We start from the raw sequence: 25,232 nt of genomic DNA, 5'->3' as shown, positions 1-25,232 counted from the left end.
TTATTGTTGAAAATCCCATACAGTGAAGATTTTGATCTTTTGCAAAAAATTCTTAAAGTAGTTTCCATGTAATGTCTTGCATTTAATTAAGAAATTAAAGCTGAATTATTTTGTAGCTGACATGTTGGGAATTTATTTTTATTTCTCTCATATTTGTCCAAAATTTATAATATTTCAGGTTTTGTATGTTAGAAGAGGTTAGTTAGATGAAAAAATTTCATTGGTGTTAGTTTCCCATAGAGTGTGTGTCTGTTTGGATTATCATTATTCCAATAACTGTTATTTATTAAGTGTCTTCTAAGCATTAAGTACTATGCTAAGGACTTTGTATACAATATCTGTAACCTCTCTAACAACCTTGTAACAAGGTATTATTATCCTCATTTTCAGAATACTAAACAGGCAAGAGTAAAAGTAACTTGCCCAGGGGAGCAGATATAGCTTAGGAGTTGAATGCCTACCTCCATATTTGAGGTCCTGATTTCAATCCCCTGTACCTTCAAAAAAATTTTGAAAAGTGACTTGCCCAAAGCCACGCAAGAAGTGGTAGAGATAGCTTTTGGAATTCCCAAATTTGCGGTAGTCTTTCCATTTGACACACAATGTGTTTAGTTGAATACATTATATGCTTTTAATTCTGGCATCATATTACCAGAGGCCTTGTGTTTAGAAACGTTAGCTTCTGAATACTGTGGAAAGATAGAAGCAAATATCATTTCCAAAAACCTGTTAGGATGGGAGGAAAAATATTTTAAACAGTTTCATAGTTTAACATAGAATTTTTTTCCTGTGCTAAAACTAACAACAAAAACATAAAACAACCATATTGTTGAACAAAGGATAAAATATTTTGTTTTATCTTATTTGATTATTTCTATTATTTTTATGTAGTTCCCATTAAACATTCACCCAAAAAATCTGTATTTATCCTCCTGGGTTGCAGAATCAGATTTCGTGATATGTTCCTAGGGAGAAGTTTTTTTCATATTGTTTTTAATATTTTGTGTAATGCCTTACAAAACAATTATTTTCCTTTTGGAGTATATTTTTGTGAAAATAAAATGCAATCATACAATAATGAACCAATTAGAAAATAAATAGATGTTTAGAAATACTGATATGTTGCTATTTTTTATCTTTAGTATGGTTCATTAGGACTTTTATGGCATATTTAACTGGAATGCATCTGAAGACTTAGCTAAATGATTGTTTTGTGTTTTATGAAATTCAAACAAGTAGGAATATTTGTGCCAATCCTAATTTTTCATAGTTTTAAAATGTACTCTTTCAACTTGAATGACAGTTAATTTTATACAACAAATATCATTCATCTTTGAGGATATTACCTTGCCTTCACAGTTCTCATTATATTATCTATGATAGATATAGAAGGCAAATGATGGTGATTTGCAAACATGACTGTACTTTGGCCTCTTATTTGAAGGTTGCAGAAAAAAGCAGACATAATTTGATTCTCTGAGATTAGGCATTAGGCATCTGTGTTTTTAAAAATCTATATTTTATAAAAGTGATTCAAGTACAGCTGATAATAAAGCCAGGATTGGTGAATAAGTTTGGATTGAGTGTAACATCTAGCAGGGTGTACTCTTTTATATTCTAGTTTGTAAGTATCATTTGAGGTCAGATTCTAGAATCTTAAAGCTTTATTAATTTTTTTACTGCTAGTGTTATTAATATTACTTTCAGAAAGCAGCCAGATACCTATTTAAAGGTTAAAAAGATCTTTCTGGTAGAGATATCCTTCTAGTAAACAACAAGGCAAAAGATGCAATGGGAAAATATATCTTACTGAGTTGATTCCATGTTGTTAGGCATATTTATACTTTGAAATTCTATGGTTATAGAAAATAAATATTGTTATAAAAGTTATTTTTCTAGATCAGTGTGAAAAAAGAATCATATATTTCGAACATCTTTTAATTGTCATTAAGAGGTTTGACTGAGAATTTCAACTTTTAAAAGATATTTTCATGAATTGAAACATATGTTACGCAAGTGAATTTTGAGACAATATTTCAGAATAATCAAATTTGCATTTCAGAATTCTCATTAGGCCTAACATATATAATTATGATGCTTAAAATTACAAATGATAGTCATTATTCTTCAGTAAGAAAGACAGCTCAGAAATACATTAATCATATTTTTTCCTTTAGAAAAAGAATACAACAGGAAAATGTAATTTCCTGAGTTAGATTAGTTTGGAATAGGGTAAGTGGTATGATTCGTATCAGAAATATATCTTGCAGAAAACAGAACAGCCGTACCTTTAAATCAGATCAAACCAATAAATTACCTGAACATAAAATTACCTGAACATAAGAGTTTTGCTTATGACATTAATTTGTTAGAGTATTATTTATAACTAAGTAAACAAAGCTCAATAAACAAAACTGTGAAAAGCAACTTCATATTTGAACGGGTAATATTATTTTAACAGGGAATACATAATAATGTGTGTGGTTAACCATTTTATCATACACTGGAGTTGTACTTTGGCATATCCTTAGAAGTTTTCTTTCTGTACCTGCCTCCCTTCCCGTTTTTAATTGGAATTTTCTCTGCACACACAGATCACTCAAGTGGTATGGAAAGAAAATATTAAAACTTCTCTTTATATATTTTTATCTAAAAACAAGGAAGAAATTAATTTTAACTAATAATATATGGATTATTACAGTTAAAATATCTTGATCTATGTGTTATTATATAAGATATTCAGTAAGAAGAATGGACACTGAACTTGTTGGGAGTATTGAAGTTACAACATGGTGCAGTTTTGTGTGCCTTATTAAATTAATTTATGGTTATATTATATGGTTTTAACTGAAATAACCTTTACAAAAGAGATTGGCTTAAAAAGAGTTCTGAAAAAAGCTGTGGATTGAAAATAATATGAAAAATATAGGCACAAGTGAATTACAAGATAACAGTGAATCTGAGTTAAATGCTTTGTGTTATTTAGCGTAGCTTAAGGGACAGACAAGCTTGAGATAAAGAATAGGAAGGATACCCAAAAAAGACCATCAAAAATGTAGTGCTATTGGTGATGAAAATGATAATGTGAGCATCATTTAAAAAGTACATCAGAAAATTAAAGCATATTCAGAAAAAGATTTTGAGGATTTCAAAAGTATATAAAAGTTTAAACTAAAAATTTGGGAGAAGAATTGAAGAAGAGGATGGGGTTGTCTTGAGACTTGAATTAGTGACCTGCAAGATCAAGTTGAAAAAAGATATTAAAGTACAATGGAAAAATACAAAGACCTGAAAATCATGAGGAACAGAAGAGATCGGAAAGATGGATCTAAGAAGTTCAGAAAGCAATGATAGCAGTTTGATATAGTTATGAATTCCAAAAATAAATATTGGATTGTATTTGTAAACTGATCTGTACCTGGGTGTGACTAAATTATGATTAGGGCTTTGATTGGGCCACATCAGTAGGGTGAGTCCCTACCCCTTGGTGGGTGGGGACTCATAGATAAAAGGTATGGCAAAGGACAGAGTTGTAGGGTTTTTAATGTTGGAGTTTTGATGTTGGAATTTGATGTTGAAGTCTTAAGCTAGAGTCCGGGAAATAAGCAAACAGAGGAAAGAGAAGCAAGCCCTGGAAAGAGAGGAACCCTGAGCCCAGAGAGAAGCAAAATCTGGGAAGAGAGGAACCCAGAAAGCCTGAACCCTGGCAGACATTGGCAGCTATCTTGCTCCAACACGTGGAAGTAGACTTTGGTGAAGGAGGTAACCTATGCTTTATAGCCAGCATCTCTTTGGCTGACTAATACAGCAATAATTAAGGAAATAATACATTAAAATTGTCAAGCTAAAGAAGGACCTATGTCTGTAGCTTGAAAGAACTTGGGTTGAAAAGACTTAAATTTAGTCATTTCTTGGTAAAATTCCTCAACTCTGAGATTAAAGAAAGGAATATCTTGCTTGCAAGAATTAGAGAATATATCACCTATGTCTCTTGTCTGAAAATAATATATGAGTAATGACTATAACCACACCAGAAAATTAATAATAAAAATAGTGACCACAAAAATATATTTTGAAGAATAAATGCCCCCAAATGTCAAGTGTGCAAAAGAACAGTAAAGAAGGACTTGTCTTACATGAGATATAGAACTTTCTGTAAAGCCAGTACAATCAAACTGAGATGGTATTGATTAGAAAGGATGAGTGTAAGTGAATAAAGAATCAGGAAGTAGATCCTGCTGTATGTGTTATACATACACACTCACATACACAAATGAAAAAGATGGTATTGTAGTTCAGTGAACAAGAAATGTTGTGTTTAAAATGATGCCCACTGAATTATATGCTCAAAAATGGTTAAAATGGCAAATTTTATGTTATATATGTTACCACAGTAACAACAAACAAACAAATATGATGCTGGCCCAACTGGCTATCATTCTAGAAGAAAATTAAACCAAACCTTTACCTCATACCACTTGCAAAAAATGCTCTGGATGGATTGAAAACTTAAATATAAAAAAGCAGCAAGAAATCTTGGAAGGAAATACAGGAAATGACTACAGTCTAAGAATGGGGTGACCTTTTAAACTATTACTGGAAACCAAGAGTTTTCAAAATATGAAGAAGGAAATGTAGAAAATATAAGGAAGATAAAATATTAAAAAATATTTCATTTACTATATATTGGAGTGCAAGTCATTTTCAAAGAAAGATGTATAGACCCTTGTAATTTAATATAAGTATGTTATTTTTATGAATATCTCACCTTGTGTTGATATGCTAGAGATTTAGAATGAAGTGTGAGTGATATTATTCAGTTTTCTAGTTTCTGAGTCTTAAGCCCAATTTTGAAGATGTAGGGTAGTAGGATATGTTTTAATATTCAGGTTCTAAATTGTAATGATAAATTAATGATGATCCGTAATATAGGACATAAGACGTTACATCTGAAAACATTTTATCAAGTCTATATACAATTGGCAGCTCTTCTGACTTGCTTTGGAAACTTGTAATTTAGCTCTCATTTGAAAAAAATGTTTTCTAATCTATTAACTAAATGCATTTTCCCAAAGTATAGATCATATTATACTCAAACAACCTATTAATATCCAAAATAGTTTCTTTACTTTCTTAAATTCTCTTTTGAAAGAAGTAGGGTTCCATTAACGTTATGATAAATATTAGGCAAACAGAATTCTCTGTCTCAGTGGTGGACAGAAGACCATTTATTGGTTAAACATGGAGTACCATCCTATAGACTTATAGGCTCAAGTTTACAGGGCTCACCATGTAGGTGTAAATGGGTATGCATGCGTGTGTGTGTAGTCCTCAGGGGCACAGATTTGGTTTAGTAATGATTGGTTTATGCATGGCTTTTGCATTATTATTTATATATACTACTCATAATTTATTTTTATGTTTAATAATCTCATAATAAATAATATAACATTATAAATATATAATGAATCTAATAAATATATAATGTAATATAACTAACATAATGTAAAACATAACATAGTGTACTACCACATAAGAACTTTGCCAGTAATTTAAATCTACCTGTGTAGTTCTTCTCTTCATTTCTTCCTATATCCTCCAGTCTTTTCTTATTTAAGATATTTAAGAATTCTTACCTTTTACCAGTCAAATGAGTTGTAAAATGTTTTGTTATTGTTGCCTGGTTTTGCATTTTTTGAATAAAGAGATTGGGCATCTCTTCCTGTGATTATTAGCCTTATGTGCTCTGTTTATGAAACACTTGTTTATGTACTTTGTCCATATTTCTATTTTGTGTTCTGTAAGAGACCTGAAAATATTAAAGTAGCTTAAGAATGCAGAACTCTTATTTTTTCCTCTTATGTAACAGTTTCAAGTTAAGTGGTCTGTTTTGCCAGGAGAGCTCTACTCATTATTTCCACAGTTCCTTCTATCCTGTTGCTCTGCCATTCTTTAGGATGTTGTCCTTATCTGTGTAGTCAGAACTGTGCAGCAAACACACCTGTCTTCTAAGTTATAAATGGAAAGATTTACAGTCTTGAGTAGCAATTTTATAGCAAACAAGGCAGATATCATATCCATCACTTTTACTCATAATCTTTTGGTAAGAACTTAGTCTGGCTACAAAGGCGACTGGGTAATGTAGCCTGTAGCTATTCCAGTGCATGCTTAGCTTAAACCCTATAACGTGGAAGGGAAAAGGGGATTTTGATAGGTAAGTATCTGTTTTTGCCACAGGTTTTAATTTTTTGTTGATTTATAGGAATTCTTTATATATTGCTAATATCAATCTTTTATTAGTTAAATGTGATACAGATATTTATCTATTCGAGTCTTGGCTTTTTGCTTTGTTTAACAAGTCTTTTGGTGAACATAAGTTTTCTTTTTCACCTCAAAATTGAATTTTATTTTATTTTTTCTTTTCATTCTTTTAATTTTTAAAAAGATACTTAGATTACATAAATGTTACAGAGAATGTACAGGGGATTCCCATATGCCCTGCTCCCCACACCTCCCACATTTTCCCACATTAGCAACATCTTTCATTAGTGTGGCACATTCATTGCAACTGATAAACACATTTTGGAACATTGCCACTAAGCATGGATTATAGTTTACATTGTGGTTTACACTGTCTCCTACTCAATTCTGTAAGTTATGGCAGGATATATAATGGCCTGTATCTGTCATTGCACTGTCATTCAGGACAATTCCAAGTCCCAAAAATGCCCCCATATTACACCTCTTTTTCCCTCTGTCTGCCTTCAGCACCTCCAGTGTCCACTATCTCCACATCAATATTTCTTCCATTGCCAGAATCACAATAAGTTTGTAGTAGAATACTAGTAAGTCTAGTTTAGTCCATAGTTCTTTCCCCAATCCTGAGGATTCTGGGATGATGATGCCCACTCCACCTTTACTTGAGGGGGGGCTTCAAACCCATATGACTGATAGAAGAGACTCTCTTGCTTGCCGCTGTAGACCCTCTTGGTTCATTGGTGTGTTGGTTATACATCATCTCCTCCTTGTTAGTTATCCTGGGTGAGTCCAATGAACTAGAGAGTAGGTGTTTCAACTCTGTTGAGATTTAGGGCCCTGATGGGCATATGGACAGCACAAAGGATTAAGTCTCTTGGACATACGCCTACCAACTTATAGTACTAATTATAAGTTCAAATAGAAGGACAGAAGAGCCATGTGTAGGGAAACCACAACTGAGTCCAACTCGGTCACAATGGGGAGCATAAATTCCAAAATAGGGCCCTCTGACAAGGGACCAAACATGTGAGCTGTCTGCCCTGACTATAGTGTCTGGATGATTCCAGAGCCCTCAGGAGCCCCACTATTTGGGGTAGTATCTATTTTGGCTGTCAATGAGATCCTGCTGAGACGTGCATAAGTGTTACCTCTGGAATGACCTTCTGACTTACTTTGAAGTCTTAGCCATGTAAACTCATTTGTTGTTCACTTTTCCCCTTTCAGTCAAGGGCTTTTTTTGTTTGTTTTTTTTTTCCCCCCTGTTGCATTGCTTGTTGGTACTTGGTGGCAACCCCTTGGTTCCAGGGAGGCTCATCCCTGGGAGTCATGTCCCATGCTGGGGGAAAGTTATTGTGTTTATATGCTGAGTTTGTCTTAGAGCGAGGCCATATTTGAGCAACAGGGAGGCTCCCAGTAGGTAACTCTTAGGCATCCTACACTAGGCTAAGTTTCAATTTCAAGAGCAAAGACTCAGAAGTGTAGTCATCAATATGAAAATTGACACTTAGAAATATTAAGTAACTTAGTTGATGCAACTAGTAAATGAAAACACGAGGATACAAATCTAAATCTGTCTGAAACAAAACTCATGCTTTTAATCAGTATCCAGCCATCTTGATGTAATAAGAGCCTCTTTATTATAAATATGAATTTATGGGTTTTTCTGCTGAAGACTTAATTAAATATATATTTAATGCTTTGGCTCTCTTAAGGATTAAACATTAAGGAAATGTTAAAATAGTTACTTTAATCGTAGATATTGTTTCAATGTATATATTTATACCCTGTGATTTTTCTGCCAAAGAAAACATTTATGTGCAAAGTGAATTTCAGTAATCTGAACATTTTGCCTTCTCAGAGCCATAGCATCCATCCATCCATCCGTCCGTCTGTCCACCCGTCCATCCATCCTTCCATCCATCCATCCAAATGTGCTTTCAGCAAACCTCTATTGTGTACAAATTAACCACTGGACTTGGTCCTAGAGATAGTGGTGAAAAAGAAAAAAAAAAATCCTTGTCCTGAGGGAGCATATCTTTTAATGGGGAAACAGCCAACAACCCAATGATTGTAATATGATTCCAGATAGTGATTGTTGCTATCAAAATAAAATGAAGCAAAGTGAGGGGATTGAGGTTTCTGGAGTGGTCAGCAGAGACATCATGGCATAACTCCCTGATCAAATTTGTAATTTAGAAAGAGTACTATGTACTATAATAAGTCAATCTATAGAATATTTATAATCTAGAATATATTCTATAGAATATTATGCAAGAGTTAATGAGACTGAGGTAGATTTCAATATGTACTTGCATAAAATATAGTGTTAAGTGAGAAAAGTAAGTGGCAGAATAAAAGATGAACATGATCCTATTCTGTGAAGAATAGTTAAAAACAAAACAAAATATTTAGACAGAGATATCCAGTGAGCAATAGATTATATAGGCCTTATTGTATTCTGATGTGATATTTTGAATGAAAATATGATTATGGGAATAATCCTGAGCCTCTCTAAATAAAGATAGCCTGTTCGCACATCATACTTCAGGAACCATCTCTACCAGAAGTCTGATGAGACTCTCCTGCTTGCTTCAGGCTCTTATTTTGCTAAACCATTTTTAAAATAAGCTACTTTTCTAGCTTTCTGACTTTCGGGCACCCTGAGTTAGACTTTGCTCCCTTGGTTGTGGTGCCACTGCAGCTCAAGGTAATTATTGCCACCAACCTCTGCCTATGGTATCACCTCAGACTAGGCTAGTTCCTCTGCTTTTTAGCCATAAGACACAATTCTGAGTAAAGCCATGGATAGGCAACGTATGCACATTATAGAATAATAAGGAAGTTTTGATGTAGGAAAAAACCCCAGTGATGTACTGTCATTTAAGGGGCAGGTAGGAAAAGACTTTTGGCAACATCCAGAAATTTGAATTCCTATTACAAAAACATCTAAATGGTTAATACAGTTTTTTTCTTTAGATCCATCTAGTTTTGAGTATTGCAGCAAAACCTGTGTTCTTTCTAGTGTAGCTCAACTATGCAATCAAGACTGATTTATGAACTGGCCTTTCAAGTGGAATATTAATAGAATTTCTTCATGTGACCTTAAAGTGTTATAGCTGTATATTTTCATAGAAAATATGAGTATATGCAGAAAACTTAGTGAATGTATATTTTTCACCTGTACTATTTTATGCAAAACATAAACCATTCTATAAATTTCAGCTTACATTTTTAATATACTTGTATGGCACCTCATGGGTGTATAATTATGGCAGCACAGTATTCTGGTTGTTGAAATATGGGTTTGAGAAAATAGTGATTCCAATTTGTTGATCATATGTGTATGAGCGTGTATTGTGTAACTTAATACATAAGAGAATTTACAATATAAGGATAGGAATAGACTGTGTATACAAATTATATTAATTATATTAATATAGAATTGAGCACTAAGACACTTGATAACTTCTTAGAAGAAAACCAATCTATGTTTTGCAGAGAATCCTGATCAGGAATGTGAAAACTCAGCAGCAATATTTATCTAGTCCAACGTTCTGTTCAGTAGTTATTGAAAAGCTAGAAGCAATAAACAAAAAACCCATTTGTAACAACTCTTCCTATTTTTTTCCTCTTCCCTTTCTGTAGAAAAAACCTGGCAGGTGTGCTAATAACATCAGGAAGCATGAATTATTGTGTTTATAGCTGCAAATGTCGCTTACCTCAAACTAGCTTTTCATATGCTTGAAGGTTAAATTCTGTTCTTCCTAAACAACTTTATGAGTGCAAACAATGTGCCAGCTCTCATAAGAGATTGCAGAGGAAAACTCACATTACCATATCAGTTAGGATAGGTTAGGTTATATTGTGATAACAGACAACCATGCCACAGTTTGGGTTCTTTGGAAGGCAAACTTTGAGATGGAATTTAGTGTTTAGAATACATATTAGGCCCTTTCTATCAACACCTTTGGAAGAAAGATATGCAGAATTGGGCAGTGGGATTGGCAGACTTAATAACCCCTGCCAACCCCATGGGGAGATTTGGAGTTGAAATGGCACGCTGGAGTTATCCTTCCTTAGCATGAAATGGCTTGGCCTTGATTGTTTAAGGGTCACTGCCAGGAGGATAGGATCTTGGGACAGTAAGCTCCCATAGCAAAGGAAATCTTTGCAAAGGCTAATTGGTAGCTGTAGGTTGTCTGCTGGTAGCAAACCTAGCAGTGGATACTTATCTTTCTGTCTCTGTGGATTTATCTATTTGGAATGTTGCATATAAATGGAATCATACAATATGTGACCTTTAGTGTCTGTCCTCTTTAACTAGCATAATGTTTTCAAGGTTAATCAACATTTTAGCATGCATCAGTACTTCATTCCTTTTTTGTGGCTGAATAATGTTCCATTGTGTGGTTGTTTCACACTTGGTTTGTATGTCATCCATTGGTGGGCACTGGGCTCTTTCTACCTTTTGGCTGTTGTAGATAGATTGTTATGAACATGTGTGTACATGTATTTGTTTGAGTACCTGCTTTGAATTTTTTTGGGTATATACCTAGGAGTGGAATTGCTGGATCATATGGTAATACTATGTTTAACTTTTTGAGGAACTGCCAGACTGTTTTTCACAGTATTTGAACCATCTTACATTCCCAAAAGCAATAAATGGTGGTCTCTTGTATATTTTTGACACCATCTCTTATTCATAATTCTTCCCTCAGGCTAGTTCCATCTTACTTTCTTGCTATAAGCATGAAAACTTCTTTAACTTGCTTTTTTTCTTTTTTTCCCTTTTTTCCTATTATTCCCATTTGGAAAGCAGCAGAGGAAAAAAATTTAAAAAAAGTTAGGAAGAGGCTTTCCATGTGGTTTGACATGTGTTTACTTCTACTCTAAGCTGCCTCCTGCAACTCCACTTAAACCATAAGAAAAGGGATAAAAAGATATAAATTCATAAAGACAATGATAACATGAAAGGGAAAGAATGCTAAGAATTTTGATGCTGGAAAGTAGCAGATGCACAAGTGGTAACTGGCCTGGAGATGTAAGGTAGCTAAAATCTAAGACAGCATTCAGAAAGAAGGATGTTTGTACTATAGAAGCCTAAAAGATATCAGAAATTAGTTTTTAAATCTTCTGCAAATAGGGATGCTTGTAGGCCTGAAAACAGAAAGTTTAAAAATTTACGTGATTAGCTGTTAAATCCTGGATTCTCCTTTCCATTCTATGCAGCTGAATATCCAGTCCCTCTTCTACTCTAATAAAAGGAAACTGTAGAAGGTAAATATGGTCTTCCATATTTAGGTTATCAGAACATGGTTGAGAGTGTAGGTACCATTTTGAAAATATTTGGATTAAGTGACAGCATACATACATAAATTGGATAAATCCTTTAGTACCCTTCTTCTGTTTAGGTCCAAGAATACTGTTAGCCAGGTTATAGTTTCTAGGCAGGAGATTGGAGGATTTGCCCCAAGGAATCTGACCAGCAAAAAAGAAAGTACCTGCTAGAATGGTTCTACTTGATCAGAAGCCCAGTAGTTAGCATCTCTTGCTCAAGCACAAAATTTCCAGTCAGCTTTGTTAGTGCCTCACTCTTAAGTTTGCATGGGCAGTGATTTTGCAAAAAGCTACTAAATTTGACCAAGGCACCAAACAAATAGGAAGGAAAAAAAGAAATTTGAGGAAACTGAGATAATGCAGATAGGATATTATAACTTTAATCTTTTTTTTTTTAGATTTATTTGTTTTATTTCTCTCCCCTTCCTCCACCCCGCCCCGCCCCGCCCCGCCCCGCCCCGCCCCATTTGTCTGTTCTCTGTGTCTGTCTGCTGTGTGTTCTTCTTTGTCCACTTCTGTTGTCAGCAGCTTGGGAATCTGTGTTTCTTTTTATTGCGTCATCTTGTTGTGTCAGCTCTCCGTGTGTGCAGCGCCATTCCTGGGCAGGCTGCACTTTCTTTCACGCTGGGCGGCTCTCACACTCCTTGCGCGTGGGGCTCCCCTATGCGGGGACAGCCCAGCATGGCAAGGCATTCCTTGCGCGTATCAGCACTGTGCACGGGCCAGCTCCACACGGGTCAAGGAGGCCTGGGGTTTGAACCGTGGACCTCCCATGTGGTAGATGGACGCCCTAACCACTGTGCCAAGTTCGCTTCCCACTTCAATCTTTTTGGACAGAACATATCACGCTCATGAAGCAAGAATGGAAGACTATAAAAAACATGCAGAAAACAAAAAAGGGCTCTTATAAATTAAAATTGGGATAACAAAATCCAAATATGATTTGAAGATAAAGTCAAGAATATCTCTTTAAAGATAAGAACAAAGGACAAATGGAAAACAGGATAAAAAATAAGAAATTTAGAGGACTATTCCAGAAAAGTTGATGTCTGAGTAGTAGGATTTACAAAATTTAAAAAAAGAAAATTTTAGAGGGAGAGAAAATTATCAAATGAATAATTGAAGAAAAAATGTCCAAGAATGCAGTACATGAATTTTCAGAATGAAAGAGCCCACTGAGCTGGAAACCCTGCATACAAAAAAGACTCACAACAACATCCATCATGAAAACTGGGGATAGAAAAAAGACCCCAGAAGTTTCTAGAGAGATTAACTGAGTAGGTCAAATAAGTCATAGTTATCAGAATAGCATAGGGACTTCCAAAAGCAACACCAGAAGCCAAAAGACTATGGAGTAATACCTTGAATATCTGAAAATTCTTTCCAAGGTAGAATTCTAAGCTCAATCAAGCCATCACATAAGTCTTGAAGTCATTTTTAGAATTGTAAGGTTTCAAAATTTACCTCCAGTATAACTTAGGAGGCTGCAGAATTTTGTCTCCTACTGAAGTGTGATATTCAATAAATAAAATCAGATAAAAATGAAATCTAAGAAATATAGTATCTAATAGATGGGAGACATGAAGGGAGTTTTTACGATGATAAAGCAGGCCTAGAGAACAATGTGTTCAGATTTGAGAAAAAGGATGGAATTTCAGGAGAGATGTCTTCAAGAAGTAAATGAGGCTGTTAGATAACTTGATGTATTAGAACATATTGAGAAGAGATGTACACATCTGGTAAAGAGTTGAGGATGAACAAGCTGTAGATACATATAAAACTAAGCAAAAATGAGAAAAATGATTTATGTGAGGAAAGTAAAAAGTTCAAGAGTAAAAATGTAAACATAGTATATTATATGACTTAGGTCTAAATAATACAATAAATACTGCATATTGTTTAAAACAAAATTATAAACATGCTCAGGGTGGAGGAAGGGGAAGTGTGTGTATGTGTGTAAATAAACTAAATCTTCAAATTAAGGACATTAATAGATATTATCTAAAAGTGAGGACTAAGCAGGTCATTTAGAATAATGAGGTAAATGCAAGAACGAAATGCTTCTGGCTGTTTTTTTTTTTTTTTGAATTTTAAAAGGGCTTGCCTCTGTGGTTCTGGAATAGATGTTGGAGAGATAGGAAGTAGGGGACTTTTTTGATAAGACTTGGAAGATTATTTGACTTTTGAACTTTGCAAATAAGTATCTTTAGTTAAAAGCAAGAAAATGAAAACAACAGTGTGATGACTAAATTCTTGTGTCAACGTGGCTAGGTTATGGTGTCTGGTTGTTTGACCAAATAACATTGGTCTCATTGTTATTATGAGGATATTTTGTGGACTTAAATCATCAGTAAGTTGATTGCATTTATGACTGAATACATCTACAATCAACTGAGGAAATTGCTTTCAACAATAAGAGAAGTCTTGTTCAATCAGTTGAAGGATTTAAAAGGAGAAGTAATGATTTAAGCAGTCAGAAGAGGAAATTTCCATCTCTACATCAGTTAGCCATCCTTTCCTGGGGAGTTCATCGAAAACCTTCCTTGTTCCTGGCTTGCAGCCTACATTACAAAATTTGAACTTCCCTATTCCCACAGTCACATGAGACAATTCTTATAAAAATCTCAAAATATTTATGTATATATCCTATCAGTTCTGTTTCCTGAGAGAACTCTGACTAATATGAACAGCAACAACAATAAAGAATCAAATGAAGCACAAATTAGTGGGTCAAGAATAAATGTTCAAAGATGATCTGGGAAAACTGAAAATATAAGAAAAAATAGTTTCTTAAAATACATGCAAAGATAAGTTCTAAATAGATCAAAGACCAAAATAATAAAAGCCAAAAATGTAAATCCTTTAGAAAAAAATTAAAGAGATTATCTTTAAAATCTTGGCTTAGGAAATAAAAACCAAACATTGTAAAGAATTGATAAATTTGACCAAGTTAAAATCCAAACTTTCTTAAAATAATATTCCTTAAAGTAAGTGAACAGAAAAACCACAGCATAAAAGAAGATATCCAACCAAAAATTGGTAGGCAGAATATATACTAAAGACTCTCTAAATCATTAAGAAAGAGACAAAAATCAAATAGAAAAATGGGCAAAAGACTTGAACAATAATTTCACAGAGGAGTAAAACAAATGGCCTCTTAAAGTGAAAAGATGCTTGATGTCACCAGTAATTGGACAAATGCAAAATAAAACCACTCATCAGGTTGATAAATATTCAAAATCAGCTAGAGTAACATGTTGGAGAGAATGTGGCACAGTAGGAACCTCATGCACTGCTGGTGTGAGTGTAAGTCAGTGCAACTGTGGTGGGTGACTTATTTGTGTCTTCTCTCATTTTTCTTTGTCAGTCTAAGAGTTTTTGATTTTTGCTGATCTTCTAGAAGAACCAACTTTTGGTTTTATTGACTATTGTTTTTTGTTCTTGATTTCATTTGTTTCTGCTCTGATCTTTACTATTTCTTTCCTTCAGCTTGGTTTGGCATTCGTTTGCTGTTCTTTTTGTAGTTCCTCCAGGTGTGCAGTTAGATCTTCAGTTTTAATTCTTTTTTTTAAAATGTAAGCACTGAAAGCTATGAATCTCTCTCTTGTTAGTGCCTTTGTGGTGTTCCATAGGTTTTGATATGTTGTATTCTCATCTTTATTTTTTCCGAGATACTTACTGAATTCTGTTGCAGTTTCTTCTTTGATATACTGATTATATAAGAGTGTGTTGTTGAAACTCCATATAGTTATGTATTTTCCCCTTTTCCATCTGTTATTGATGTCCATCTTCATTCCATTATGATCAAAGAAAATGCTTTTTATAATTTCAATCTTTTTAAAACTATTGAGACCTGTCTTATGACCCAACATATGGTCTATCCTGGAAAAGAATCTATAAGTAATTGAAAAGAATGAGTATCCTGCTGTTTTGGGGTATAATTCTCTATAAATGTCTGTTAGGTCTAGTTCATTTATCATGTTATTCAAGCTCTCTGTTTCTTTATCCTCTGTCCAGAATATAAATTGCCCCCTTTATTAATATATAATGCTTCAACTCATTCACTGTCCCTAATGTTTCCATCTCTTTCTTTTTCAAAAACTATGCCCTTCATAATACCTCTCTCCTTACCCCTAAATAGGAATAATCTTTCAGAATCAAATTAGTACACTTTTATAATATAACACCTTCATAAACATAAATTAAGGAAAATCAATGGCAACTGAATAGACCTTAGACAAGTCACTTAACTTTTCACAGGTCTAATTCCTCATTTCTAACAAAGGTAATGCTCAATAAGCTTCACTGGATTCTTTAAAGACCATTTCAAATAATATAGACAAAAGCACTTTGGAAGTGCTATACCCAAATATTGCCCACTTCTTATATTAATTCTAACATGTAAAATTGTCAGACTATTAATCTTCATGTGTAGTCCTCTATAATATTTCCAAAAATGTCATCCTTATAGCATTGGTTCTTGGGGATGTTAATAGGTATAATGTGAAATGTACTGCAGTGGGCAAAAATTGGGAATATACTGGGTTAAAGAGAGTAAAGTTAGGATTCTCTACCTTTGTATGCTCTCTTTTGAGAGTATGTAATTTGTAAATGTACTTCGTGAACTGAAGAAGGAGAATACCAACTACAGAATGATTTGGTTTGGGGGATTTGTGTTCCTTGGAATATACTTTGGGGAATATAGCTCAAAATATATTTATATTGCTCTCAGACTTCCAGTTTCTTTTCTAAACTATGATTTTGGTGATCAGTTCCTTAGATCTTCACTATTAATGTGAAATTAAAACCAAATTTATTATATTACTATTACAGATATATTTACTTAAATTCATTAAAATTTTGTTTTATAACTAGCTGTGTTTTAGATTATTTTCTTCTTCTTAAGAGCATCTATGATGTCTAAAAATACATTAACTTGTTTTTGCAAAACTTATACTTATGTGCTTTTATTAAATACCAAGGCCTTGTAGATATGGTATATCTAAGAAGATGAAACCTGAAATACTGACCTGAGAATGTCCCTAGTTGCTGAAGCCTGAATTACTTGAAATCTAAAAATCTGTGCTAATATATGTGTCTATTTTGAGGGTATAGTGAATGATATATATATATTTTTAACCATTTTACTTTACATAGACTTTATATAGCTTACAAAATCTTTTTTTTTACGTTTCTATCTAGTTTTTTCCAACTGCATCATTCTCATTTATAAAATGAAAACTATTCTTTTGAAATATTAAATCATTAAAGTGATTTAGACCTTTTATTCTGACTTCAGTTTTCAAGCATTCTTTTAGTAAATAATATGTAATCCATTTACTTTTTAATTTATACATGTAAAATTTGATATTCTATTTGGTTTGCCCTAGATTGATATTAATGAATTTTACTAAAAAAACCTTACTATTTATTAATTCAGATTATATGGCATTGAAATTATCTTCCAATGTAAAATACATTTAACTTTGTTCCTTTCAATTATTTTTATTTTAATACAGTTAAAACTATTTGTGGGAATTTTAAGCAAAAGTTGTTTTTATTGAAAGAGTACTGCCAGTTGAATAATGATACTATTCAACTTTTGATACTAAGTTGTAGACCTTAGAAAATTAACAAAAAACCATTTTTTTGCTTTCTAGTTTTAAGTCTTACGTCTTTTATTTTGCCAATGATTTAATCTATTTTGTTTTTCTGTTTTTCTGTTTTCTTTTTCCTAGCTTGTGATGAATGGAAAATATTACCAAAACCAAATCTTCATAGAGATGTCAACAGATTTGGACACTCTGCAGTTGTCATTAATGGGTAAAGAAGCATATTTGCAATTTTTAGTGGTCAAGGGTATTAGTCGTACTATCCACAGGTTCCATTTCTCTTTTTAAATACTGTTTGTACTTAATGTCATTAGATTTTATGTATTCCTCCTCGACTATGGAATGCATTTTGATCTGTTAACCACATCCTCCATTCTTTTTTGTTTAAATATATTTAAGGGACAGGGAAAAAGAGTGTACTGAGTAGTCAAAGGAAAGGTGCTGAGATAAAACTTCAGATATATATTTTCTGAATCCATCCTGCCTTCTTTCATTTTTTCAGAGACCAGATAAAGAATGACTCTTCCTTAAAATGATTGAGCTGAAATAATAGACTAGTCTTGTATGTCTGCCAAGGAGAAAAAGGAAAGTGGGAAGAATTAGATTCTCATTTTAGTTTTGTCATTAAACGTGATTTTTGACAAGTCACTTAACCTTTCTGAACTTTAATATCCTCATATCCATTGAGGATTTGGATGGATGTTCATTACCTTCCTTAAATTAATATGATTTTTATAATTCTGTAGCAAAAATTTGGTTGTTTAATTCAAGTGGCGGTAAATAATATGCTAGCTTACCTTGTGCTTAAAATTTGTAATACTTAATGATATTTTTGTAATATCATTTTATTACCACCTTATCCTAATTATGTAAAAGTCTTCGGATTTATCACATAATGACTTGATACTAAAAGCAGCTAGAAATTAACTACAATGAAACTTTGTATCTGTTATTAATTGGTTTTCAAAATGATAAATGAAATCCAGAGTGGTTTCATAAACAGAAAACCTTTAAGCTTCTCTTTTGTAATATTGTTTGATTTTTATTTTACATTAAAAATACAACATATTCTTGAAGCATTTCCTGATTTTTCTCAGTTATATGAATAATATTTCTAGAAATAAAAAACATGCTTTTCTGAAGGCATGTCATACTTCTTTGGCACTGATAGTATTAATTAAGTAATTGTCTAGACTTCTCTCTTCAAGTAGAAACTTTGAATATCCTTTTTGAATATACATTTGGCTTTTTTATTTTAAAAGAAGTAAAATACTGTAAGAATAACTGAATATCATTTTAATCTGTATCTTTTAAAATTATAATCCTAGATAGCAATTCTAAAGTGTACGTTACTATCCATATGTAGCTGTTATATATTTCTTAAAAATTATCTTCCACCTTATTATGTAGTATGTAATAATTATCTCCTACCTTATTATGTAGTATGTAGTAGTAGTTATGTTCCTGATCAAAGGATGTTATATATAATCCTTGTTCTATCTCCTTTCTTCCAGTAGCAATAAACTCAGATGTTATAGACTTAACGTTTTCTTAATATTTTAAGACTCGTTTTACCTGGAAAACCTTCAAGTAATCTTATAATAGTTTGCCTGATGTTTTTGTATCATTGTATATTAGGAATATGATTTTATTTTATTTTATTTTATTTTATTTTATTTTTTTAGAGATTTATTTATTTATTTAATTTCACCCCCTCCCCCGGTTGTCTGTTCTTGGTGTCTATTTGCTGCGTCTTGTTTCTTTGTCCGCTTCTGATGTCGTCAGTGGCGCGGGAAGTGTGGGCGGCGCCATTCCTGGGCAGGCTGCTCTTTCTTTTCACGCTGGGCGGCTTTTCCTCACGGGCGCACTCCTTGCGCGTGGGGCTCCCCCACGCGGGGGACACCCTTGCGTGGCACGGCACTCCTTGCGCGCATCAGCACTGCGCATGGCCAGCTCCACACGGGTCAAGGAGGCCCGGGGTTTGAACTGCGGACCTCCCATATGGTAGACGGACGCCCTAACCACTGGGCCAAAGTCCGTTTCCCAGGAATATGATTTTAAAGAACAGTTTTGGCACAAGTATTTAAAAATAATGTAAAATGTATATTTAAATTTATATTTAATTTTACAAGTACATTAAGCCAAATTTTCTTAATAGTTTTTTATTTAAGATTCTTATTTTGTTTTTAATAGGTCCATGTATATATTTGGGGGATTTTCTAGTGTACTCCTTAATGATATCCTTGTATACAAGCCTCCAAATTGCAAGGCTTTCAGAGATGAAGAACTTTGTAAAAATGCTGGTCCAGGGATAAAATGCGTTTGGGATAAAAATCACTGTGAATCTTGGGAATCTGGAAATACTAATAATATTCTTAGAGTGAAGTGCCCTTCTAAAACAGGTAAGGTTTTTTTCCCTGTCTGGTACTAAAACTCTACTTTGCAAGAAGTAGAAAAGATGTATTTGGCTTATGAGAATTGCCTGAGTAACTTTTAGAAATTTAACATTCATAATCTTCTATTTAAGAATTCTAATATTTAAACTTAGTAGCAATTATTATTGTTAATACCTTTATTAGCTATTTTTTTGGAATGTGTATATATATTATATATCAATATTTTATTTATAAGCCTTTATATATATGAATGGATTATTTTGTTATGTAAGTAAAAGTGATTTCAAATATACAGTTTCTAAGAATTATTATGTGCTTCTAAGAAATAAATTGAAGTAATTTATTCTGCCTTTGGTAGTGTTTTTCTTCCTGAGTTATTGCCATACTAGACCATAAATTTAAAATAATTTCTAGAATTTGATGATCAATGTTCTACTTTTATAATCTTACGAAAATGTTGAATAAATAAATCAGACGTGAAAAATATCAGTAAATATTTATGTATTAATTTATTTATGATTTGGATATAGAATATTCAATTTTCTTTAGGTGAAGGGTTTTACACGTTTGATGCTGCAATTAATAAGTGTATTTAACCATGTTACTGATTTATATGACTCAGATGTCTCCAAATATCTTTAAGAAGAGTAAATTTATAAACATGAATATTTTTAATGATTTTCTTTTGGATGTATTGTAATATATTTGGTTCAGTAAAATACCTATAAGTTCTTTTTCCCCCTTCAAAATTTGTAAATTTAAATGGCTAAAAGATTCTGGTGGATTGAATATTTAAAATGGGGGTATGAGGTATCTAAAACCCTATAAACACAGTTAAACAAAGTTGAAGTCATACTGGGGAACTTGTATTTTATATAAACCTTTTTTATTATTAAAAATTTCTTAGTGATTCTTAAACAGATGTAAAAAAATGTGTAGATTCAGAAATGTGACGTTTTTTCATCCTGATGTGTTCTATCTCCCAATTTCATTACAGCTGCTTCTGATGACAGATGTTACAGATATGCAGATTGTGCTAGCTGTACTGCCAATACAAATGGATGCCAATGGTGTGATGACAAGAAATGCATTTCAGTGAATAGTAACTGTAGTATGGTTAGTATTTATGGGTAAATGGTAATGTAATTAACATTGCTTCTTTATAATCATTAGTTCACCATTTAAATAGCACTGTACAAAATAGCACTTACATGTGAAGGCATTTAGAAAATATGTAGGAAAACATTCACTTCTTGGTCCATGGGTACAAGACTTGGTACAAGACTAGTTCTTTGCTCAAATTTGTAAGTGTAGCTTCTATTTTGTATCTAGTGCCTTTCACTTACACTGGATGAGACTGAGAAAATTCTTTACAAATTGATTTGTTAAAAAGACTGTAAAAGTCTTCTGATGGAAACAGTATTATATAGGTAAGCGTTGAAATCTTATCTGTGGGATGCTTCTTTAGACATGCATTAATAGTGGTGTAGGACAATTACGGGACATTGTAGATCCCCCCAGGGCCCACTGGATGGAACGTGAGAGAGTCTGGGCTATGATGTGGACCATTGACTATGGGGTGCAGTGATGCTCAGAGATGAACTTACCAGGTGCAATGGATGTGTCATGATGATGGGAGAGAGTGTTGCTGTGGGGGGAGTGGGGGGCGGGGGCGGTGGGGTTGAATGGGACCTCATATTTTTTTAATGTAATTAAAAAAAAATAATTAAAAAAAATAGTGGTGTAGTCCATTGTTTACATGTTTTGTGTGTAAGCTTAACCTGAGGAATTGAAAGTAGGAGTTTCTCTTTTATCTGTCTTTAAATTAGTGGTTCTGAAATGGAGGCAGTTTTTTGACCCAGGGATCATTTGGCAATGCCTAAAGACATTTTTGGTTGTCATAGCTGGAGATGTGCTATTAGTAGGTAGAGGCCATGAATGCTCCTAAAACTTTGTACAACTGATAGAATAGCCTGCCATACTGAATAATTGCCTGGCTCAGAAGGTCAATATGGACTATTAAAAAATTGCAAAAACGCTATTTATGGTAGATGAAAATGGATTAAGAGCAGCAAAAATTAACCTTTTAAAATAGCATCAGAACATCTCACATTTTCTAGACTATGTTAACAAATTGAAAGAAAAAGATTTATAAAGTAGTATTTAATAGGAGTAAAGAGTCTCTTACTGGGCTGTGTCTTAAATAACTAATGTGCATACAGAGTTTCCAGATGAAAACTTAATATAATCATTAAATTTAACGTATGTACTTGTTTTTCAAAGTACTGAGTAATCATAAGTAAGCAAAAGGTAAAGAAAATTGAGTTTGAAAACTAAAAAGTATAATTTTATTGCATCATCTAAAGTTTATCTCCATTAACTAACAGTTCAAAAATTATGTTTTATGGGAAGTGGACTTGGCCCAATGGATAGGGCATCCACCTACCACTTGGGAGGTCCGTGGTTCAAACCCCAGGCCTCCTTGACCCATGTGGAGCCGGCCCATGCGCAGTGCTGATGCGCACAAGGAGTACCATGCCACGCAGGGATGTCCCCCGCATAGGGGAGTCCCACATGCATGGGGTGCGCCCCATAAGGAGAGCCGCCCAGCGCGAAAGAAAGTGCAGCCTGCCCAGGAATGACACTGCTCACATGGAGAGATGACACAACAAAAAGAAACACAGATTCCTGGTGCCACTGATAAGGATAGAAGCTGTCACAGAAGAACAGTCAGTGAATGGACACAGAGAGCAGACAACTGGGAGGGGGAGGGGAGAGAAATTTAAAAAATTATGTTTTATGATTCTATTCTAAAATATTCAAAATTTAAAATGGAAAATTTTCAATTATTGACACCTAAGATTGAACCCATTGCTTTCATACTCTGTTGGTATGTACCTTCCAGTGATATAATTTGCTTTTAATGACAAGATGTACTTCAATTTTATTCAAATTAAAATATTAATATAGCATAACAATGCCTTGAACACTTGAATTAATTTTTAAATTTGCATTATTAGTCACGTAATGAGAGTTATTTAGGTGAGTAATATGGAAATAGAAGTTAATTAAAATAAGGATGGAAATAGGGGCTAAAATGGAGAACATTAGTGAAATTTGTTAGCAGATTTCATTTTAAGCTTTGTTAGATAACCCTGAGTTAACTTCCATTTAGATATTTACACTAGGTGAAAATACACATATACTTTATGATCTCAGAAATTGTGTTATATGAATTGCTATCAAGTATTCATTTTATAAACTGGCCTCTTGCTTTTTATTTTATTTTTGATAATGATGTGTTAACGAGGAGAGCATTCGGTGTGATACTATAAGTGAGCAGATGGTACTCACTTGTAATTTAGAGTTTAATGTAATGTGTCTTTTAGACAGTTTTATTAAACCAAATGCTAATGAGTACAAAAAGGTCTATGGGATGTTAATGCAACTTTTTCATTATTTAACAGTATTTAGTGCTAGTTGCATTTTTTTTTTTGGGGTGCTCTAATAGCTCAAATACCCTGCTGCTTATCACTGATTTTCATGGTAAATATTTTTGAGTGAAAATCATTAGAATAATGGTTACTTTTCATACTCTGTTTAGTAATGTGTATCTGGTTCATCGGGTCAAAAAATGCCAGCTGTATTCCAGAATAAAAGTCAACTTACATCATTGATTAAATTGTTCTTCCGTGTGATTGAAATATAATTTCATCTATTGTACTCGTTCAGTATCAATAAACAACAATATTGTTTTAATGAGGAACAGTGGAATGATTTGGATTGTGACTCTAATGTCACTGTTGTTATTAAAAAGACCTGCATTAAGCCGTAATTTTTTTTTCTTATTCTAACATGTTGTTTAGCCATTTTGTTGACATTTTTATAGGCTCTTTTACTTATCAGATTATTTAAGTAAATATTTCTTTTCAGCTACCTGGTAAATTTTTAGAACTATGCTCTAATGGTCACATATTATAATTATTACTAAGATTTATACGCTAAGTGAAATAAAAAAGCAATGAATTAGAACATTTTAAGAAAGTTTTTATGTTTTTATGCTCTTAATGAAGACGTGATGGTTGAATAAGAGTCACAGAATAATCTGAGATTTAAAGTAATATATCTTCTATGATTTTTAAAAGAAGAATAAAGATTTACATTAGTATTGGTGTACTTTTAATTGGTTACCACATAGTCAATGCAATTTGTTCTGAAGAAACCAATACTTTTGGAAGGGGGGTGATTGCAAAGCATTTCATGTAGGAAATATATAATAAAGTAGTTGTATAGTATAGTATACACTATATTGTAGTACAGCATAATAATGTAAACTACATGTAGAGCAGTTTGTAAATCAATATTTGGTGGCTGACTTTTAAAGTAGCTAAGAGACTAAAAATTGTTTCAAACATTTTTATATGTAGGAATAATTATAACTTAATTTTAAGTAACTTTTTGCCTAATTGATGGAAAATAACTCTTTAGCTCCCTTAAATGAGAAGGGCTGAGGTAAGTATTTATACCTATGGAGGAAAAAAAGATTGGGATGGGGTTCAGGGTATAGTCACATAGTATTAAGTCCTTATTAAGTCCTTTGTATTTTTCTGTTATAAAGAATTACAGAAAGAATTGGGCCCCAAAATTCAGTATGTCAGTATGTGATTTTCGTGAGACAAGTTTCAGCATAGATATAGATAATAACATGTGAAGTATCTGAACTTGTTCAGATGTTCCCTGTTTTTTGATCTTTAACCTTTGACCTCTCAGTGCAGGAATTAGTTGAAAAATTACTATAGTGTATAGTAAGATTGAAAAAAAAGTAACTCTTCTACATTCTTTGCAGCCTCAGTGAAGGAAGTGTGACAAATAGATGCAGGAAAAAGATCATGGATATTTAAAATTTAGTACCCATGTATGTACTCATGAATGTAGCAAAGTTATTTTGAGTTATTGAGAAAGGAATTTATCTTCTCAGATTGAATTGTATTTTGATAAAGCATGTCTTTTACTACTTTTCATTTGTTTCATTCCCACAGGTTTTGAATTATGATCTTATTAAGTTTAGAACTATTCCATGTAATCATTAAAGGAAATGACTGTGAAGTCTCTTTTCAGTTTTAACAGATGTTTTCATTAGATGATTCTGTTTCAAATTCTATTAATTTGCACTTTTTCAGTAAGGACTTATTCTTATTTATTAAAGAAGTATAATTTAGCAATGCAATTAAGAAGAGAGATTCTGATTCAGTAGAACTCGATTTGGAGCTAGAAATTGTATTTTAGTTTATCAGGTGATTTATATATATATGGAAGTTTAAGAATCGTTGCTTTATCTTGAAAAATAACATGCTTTATCTTTCAATTTTTCAGTCTGTCAGAAACTACACTAAATGTCATGTGAGAAATGAACAAATCTGTAATAAACTTACCAGCTGTAAAAGCTGTTCACTAAACTTGAATTGCCAGTGGGATCAGCGACAACAAGAATGCCAGGCATTACCAGGTAATGATTTTAAAATTTGGTAAATGAGTTTTATATTCTGCATATGATTATCATTAGAGTAAGGGGTGTTTGATAAGAATATTTCATTTTTAAAAATTTAATCAATACAGATATCATACAGTG

At 33.0% G+C, this 25,232-nt stretch overlaps 1 protein-coding gene across 7 annotated transcripts in view; it reads left to right on the top strand.

Moving 5' to 3' along the window:
* Positions 1 to 25,232, top strand: part of ATRNL1 (attractin like 1) — an 899,374-nt gene that overhangs the window by 164,218 nt on the left and 709,924 nt on the right. For all 7 annotated transcript variants that reach the window (XR_011648991.1, XM_058298321.1, XM_058298320.2 and 4 more), the window contains exons 11-14: positions 17,334 to 17,418; positions 19,401 to 19,609; positions 20,601 to 20,719; positions 24,977 to 25,109. Coding sequence is in view for 6 of the 7 variants with exons in the window: in XM_058298321.1 (XP_058154304.1) it covers positions 17,334 to 17,418; positions 19,401 to 19,609; positions 20,601 to 20,719; positions 24,977 to 25,109 (546 nt within the window). In the remaining variant the exon portion in view is untranslated. The remainder of the gene's footprint in view (positions 1 to 17,333; positions 17,419 to 19,400; positions 19,610 to 20,600; positions 20,720 to 24,976; positions 25,110 to 25,232) is intronic.

The sequence above is a fragment of the Dasypus novemcinctus genome, chromosome 6 (genome assembly GCF_030445035.2).
Source record: "Dasypus novemcinctus isolate mDasNov1 chromosome 6, mDasNov1.1.hap2, whole genome shotgun sequence".
NCBI lineage: Eukaryota > Metazoa > Chordata > Mammalia > Cingulata > Dasypodidae > Dasypus > Dasypus novemcinctus.
The sequence above is the reverse complement of the archived record's forward strand: the minus strand, read 5'-3'. Positions and strand labels throughout refer to the sequence as shown.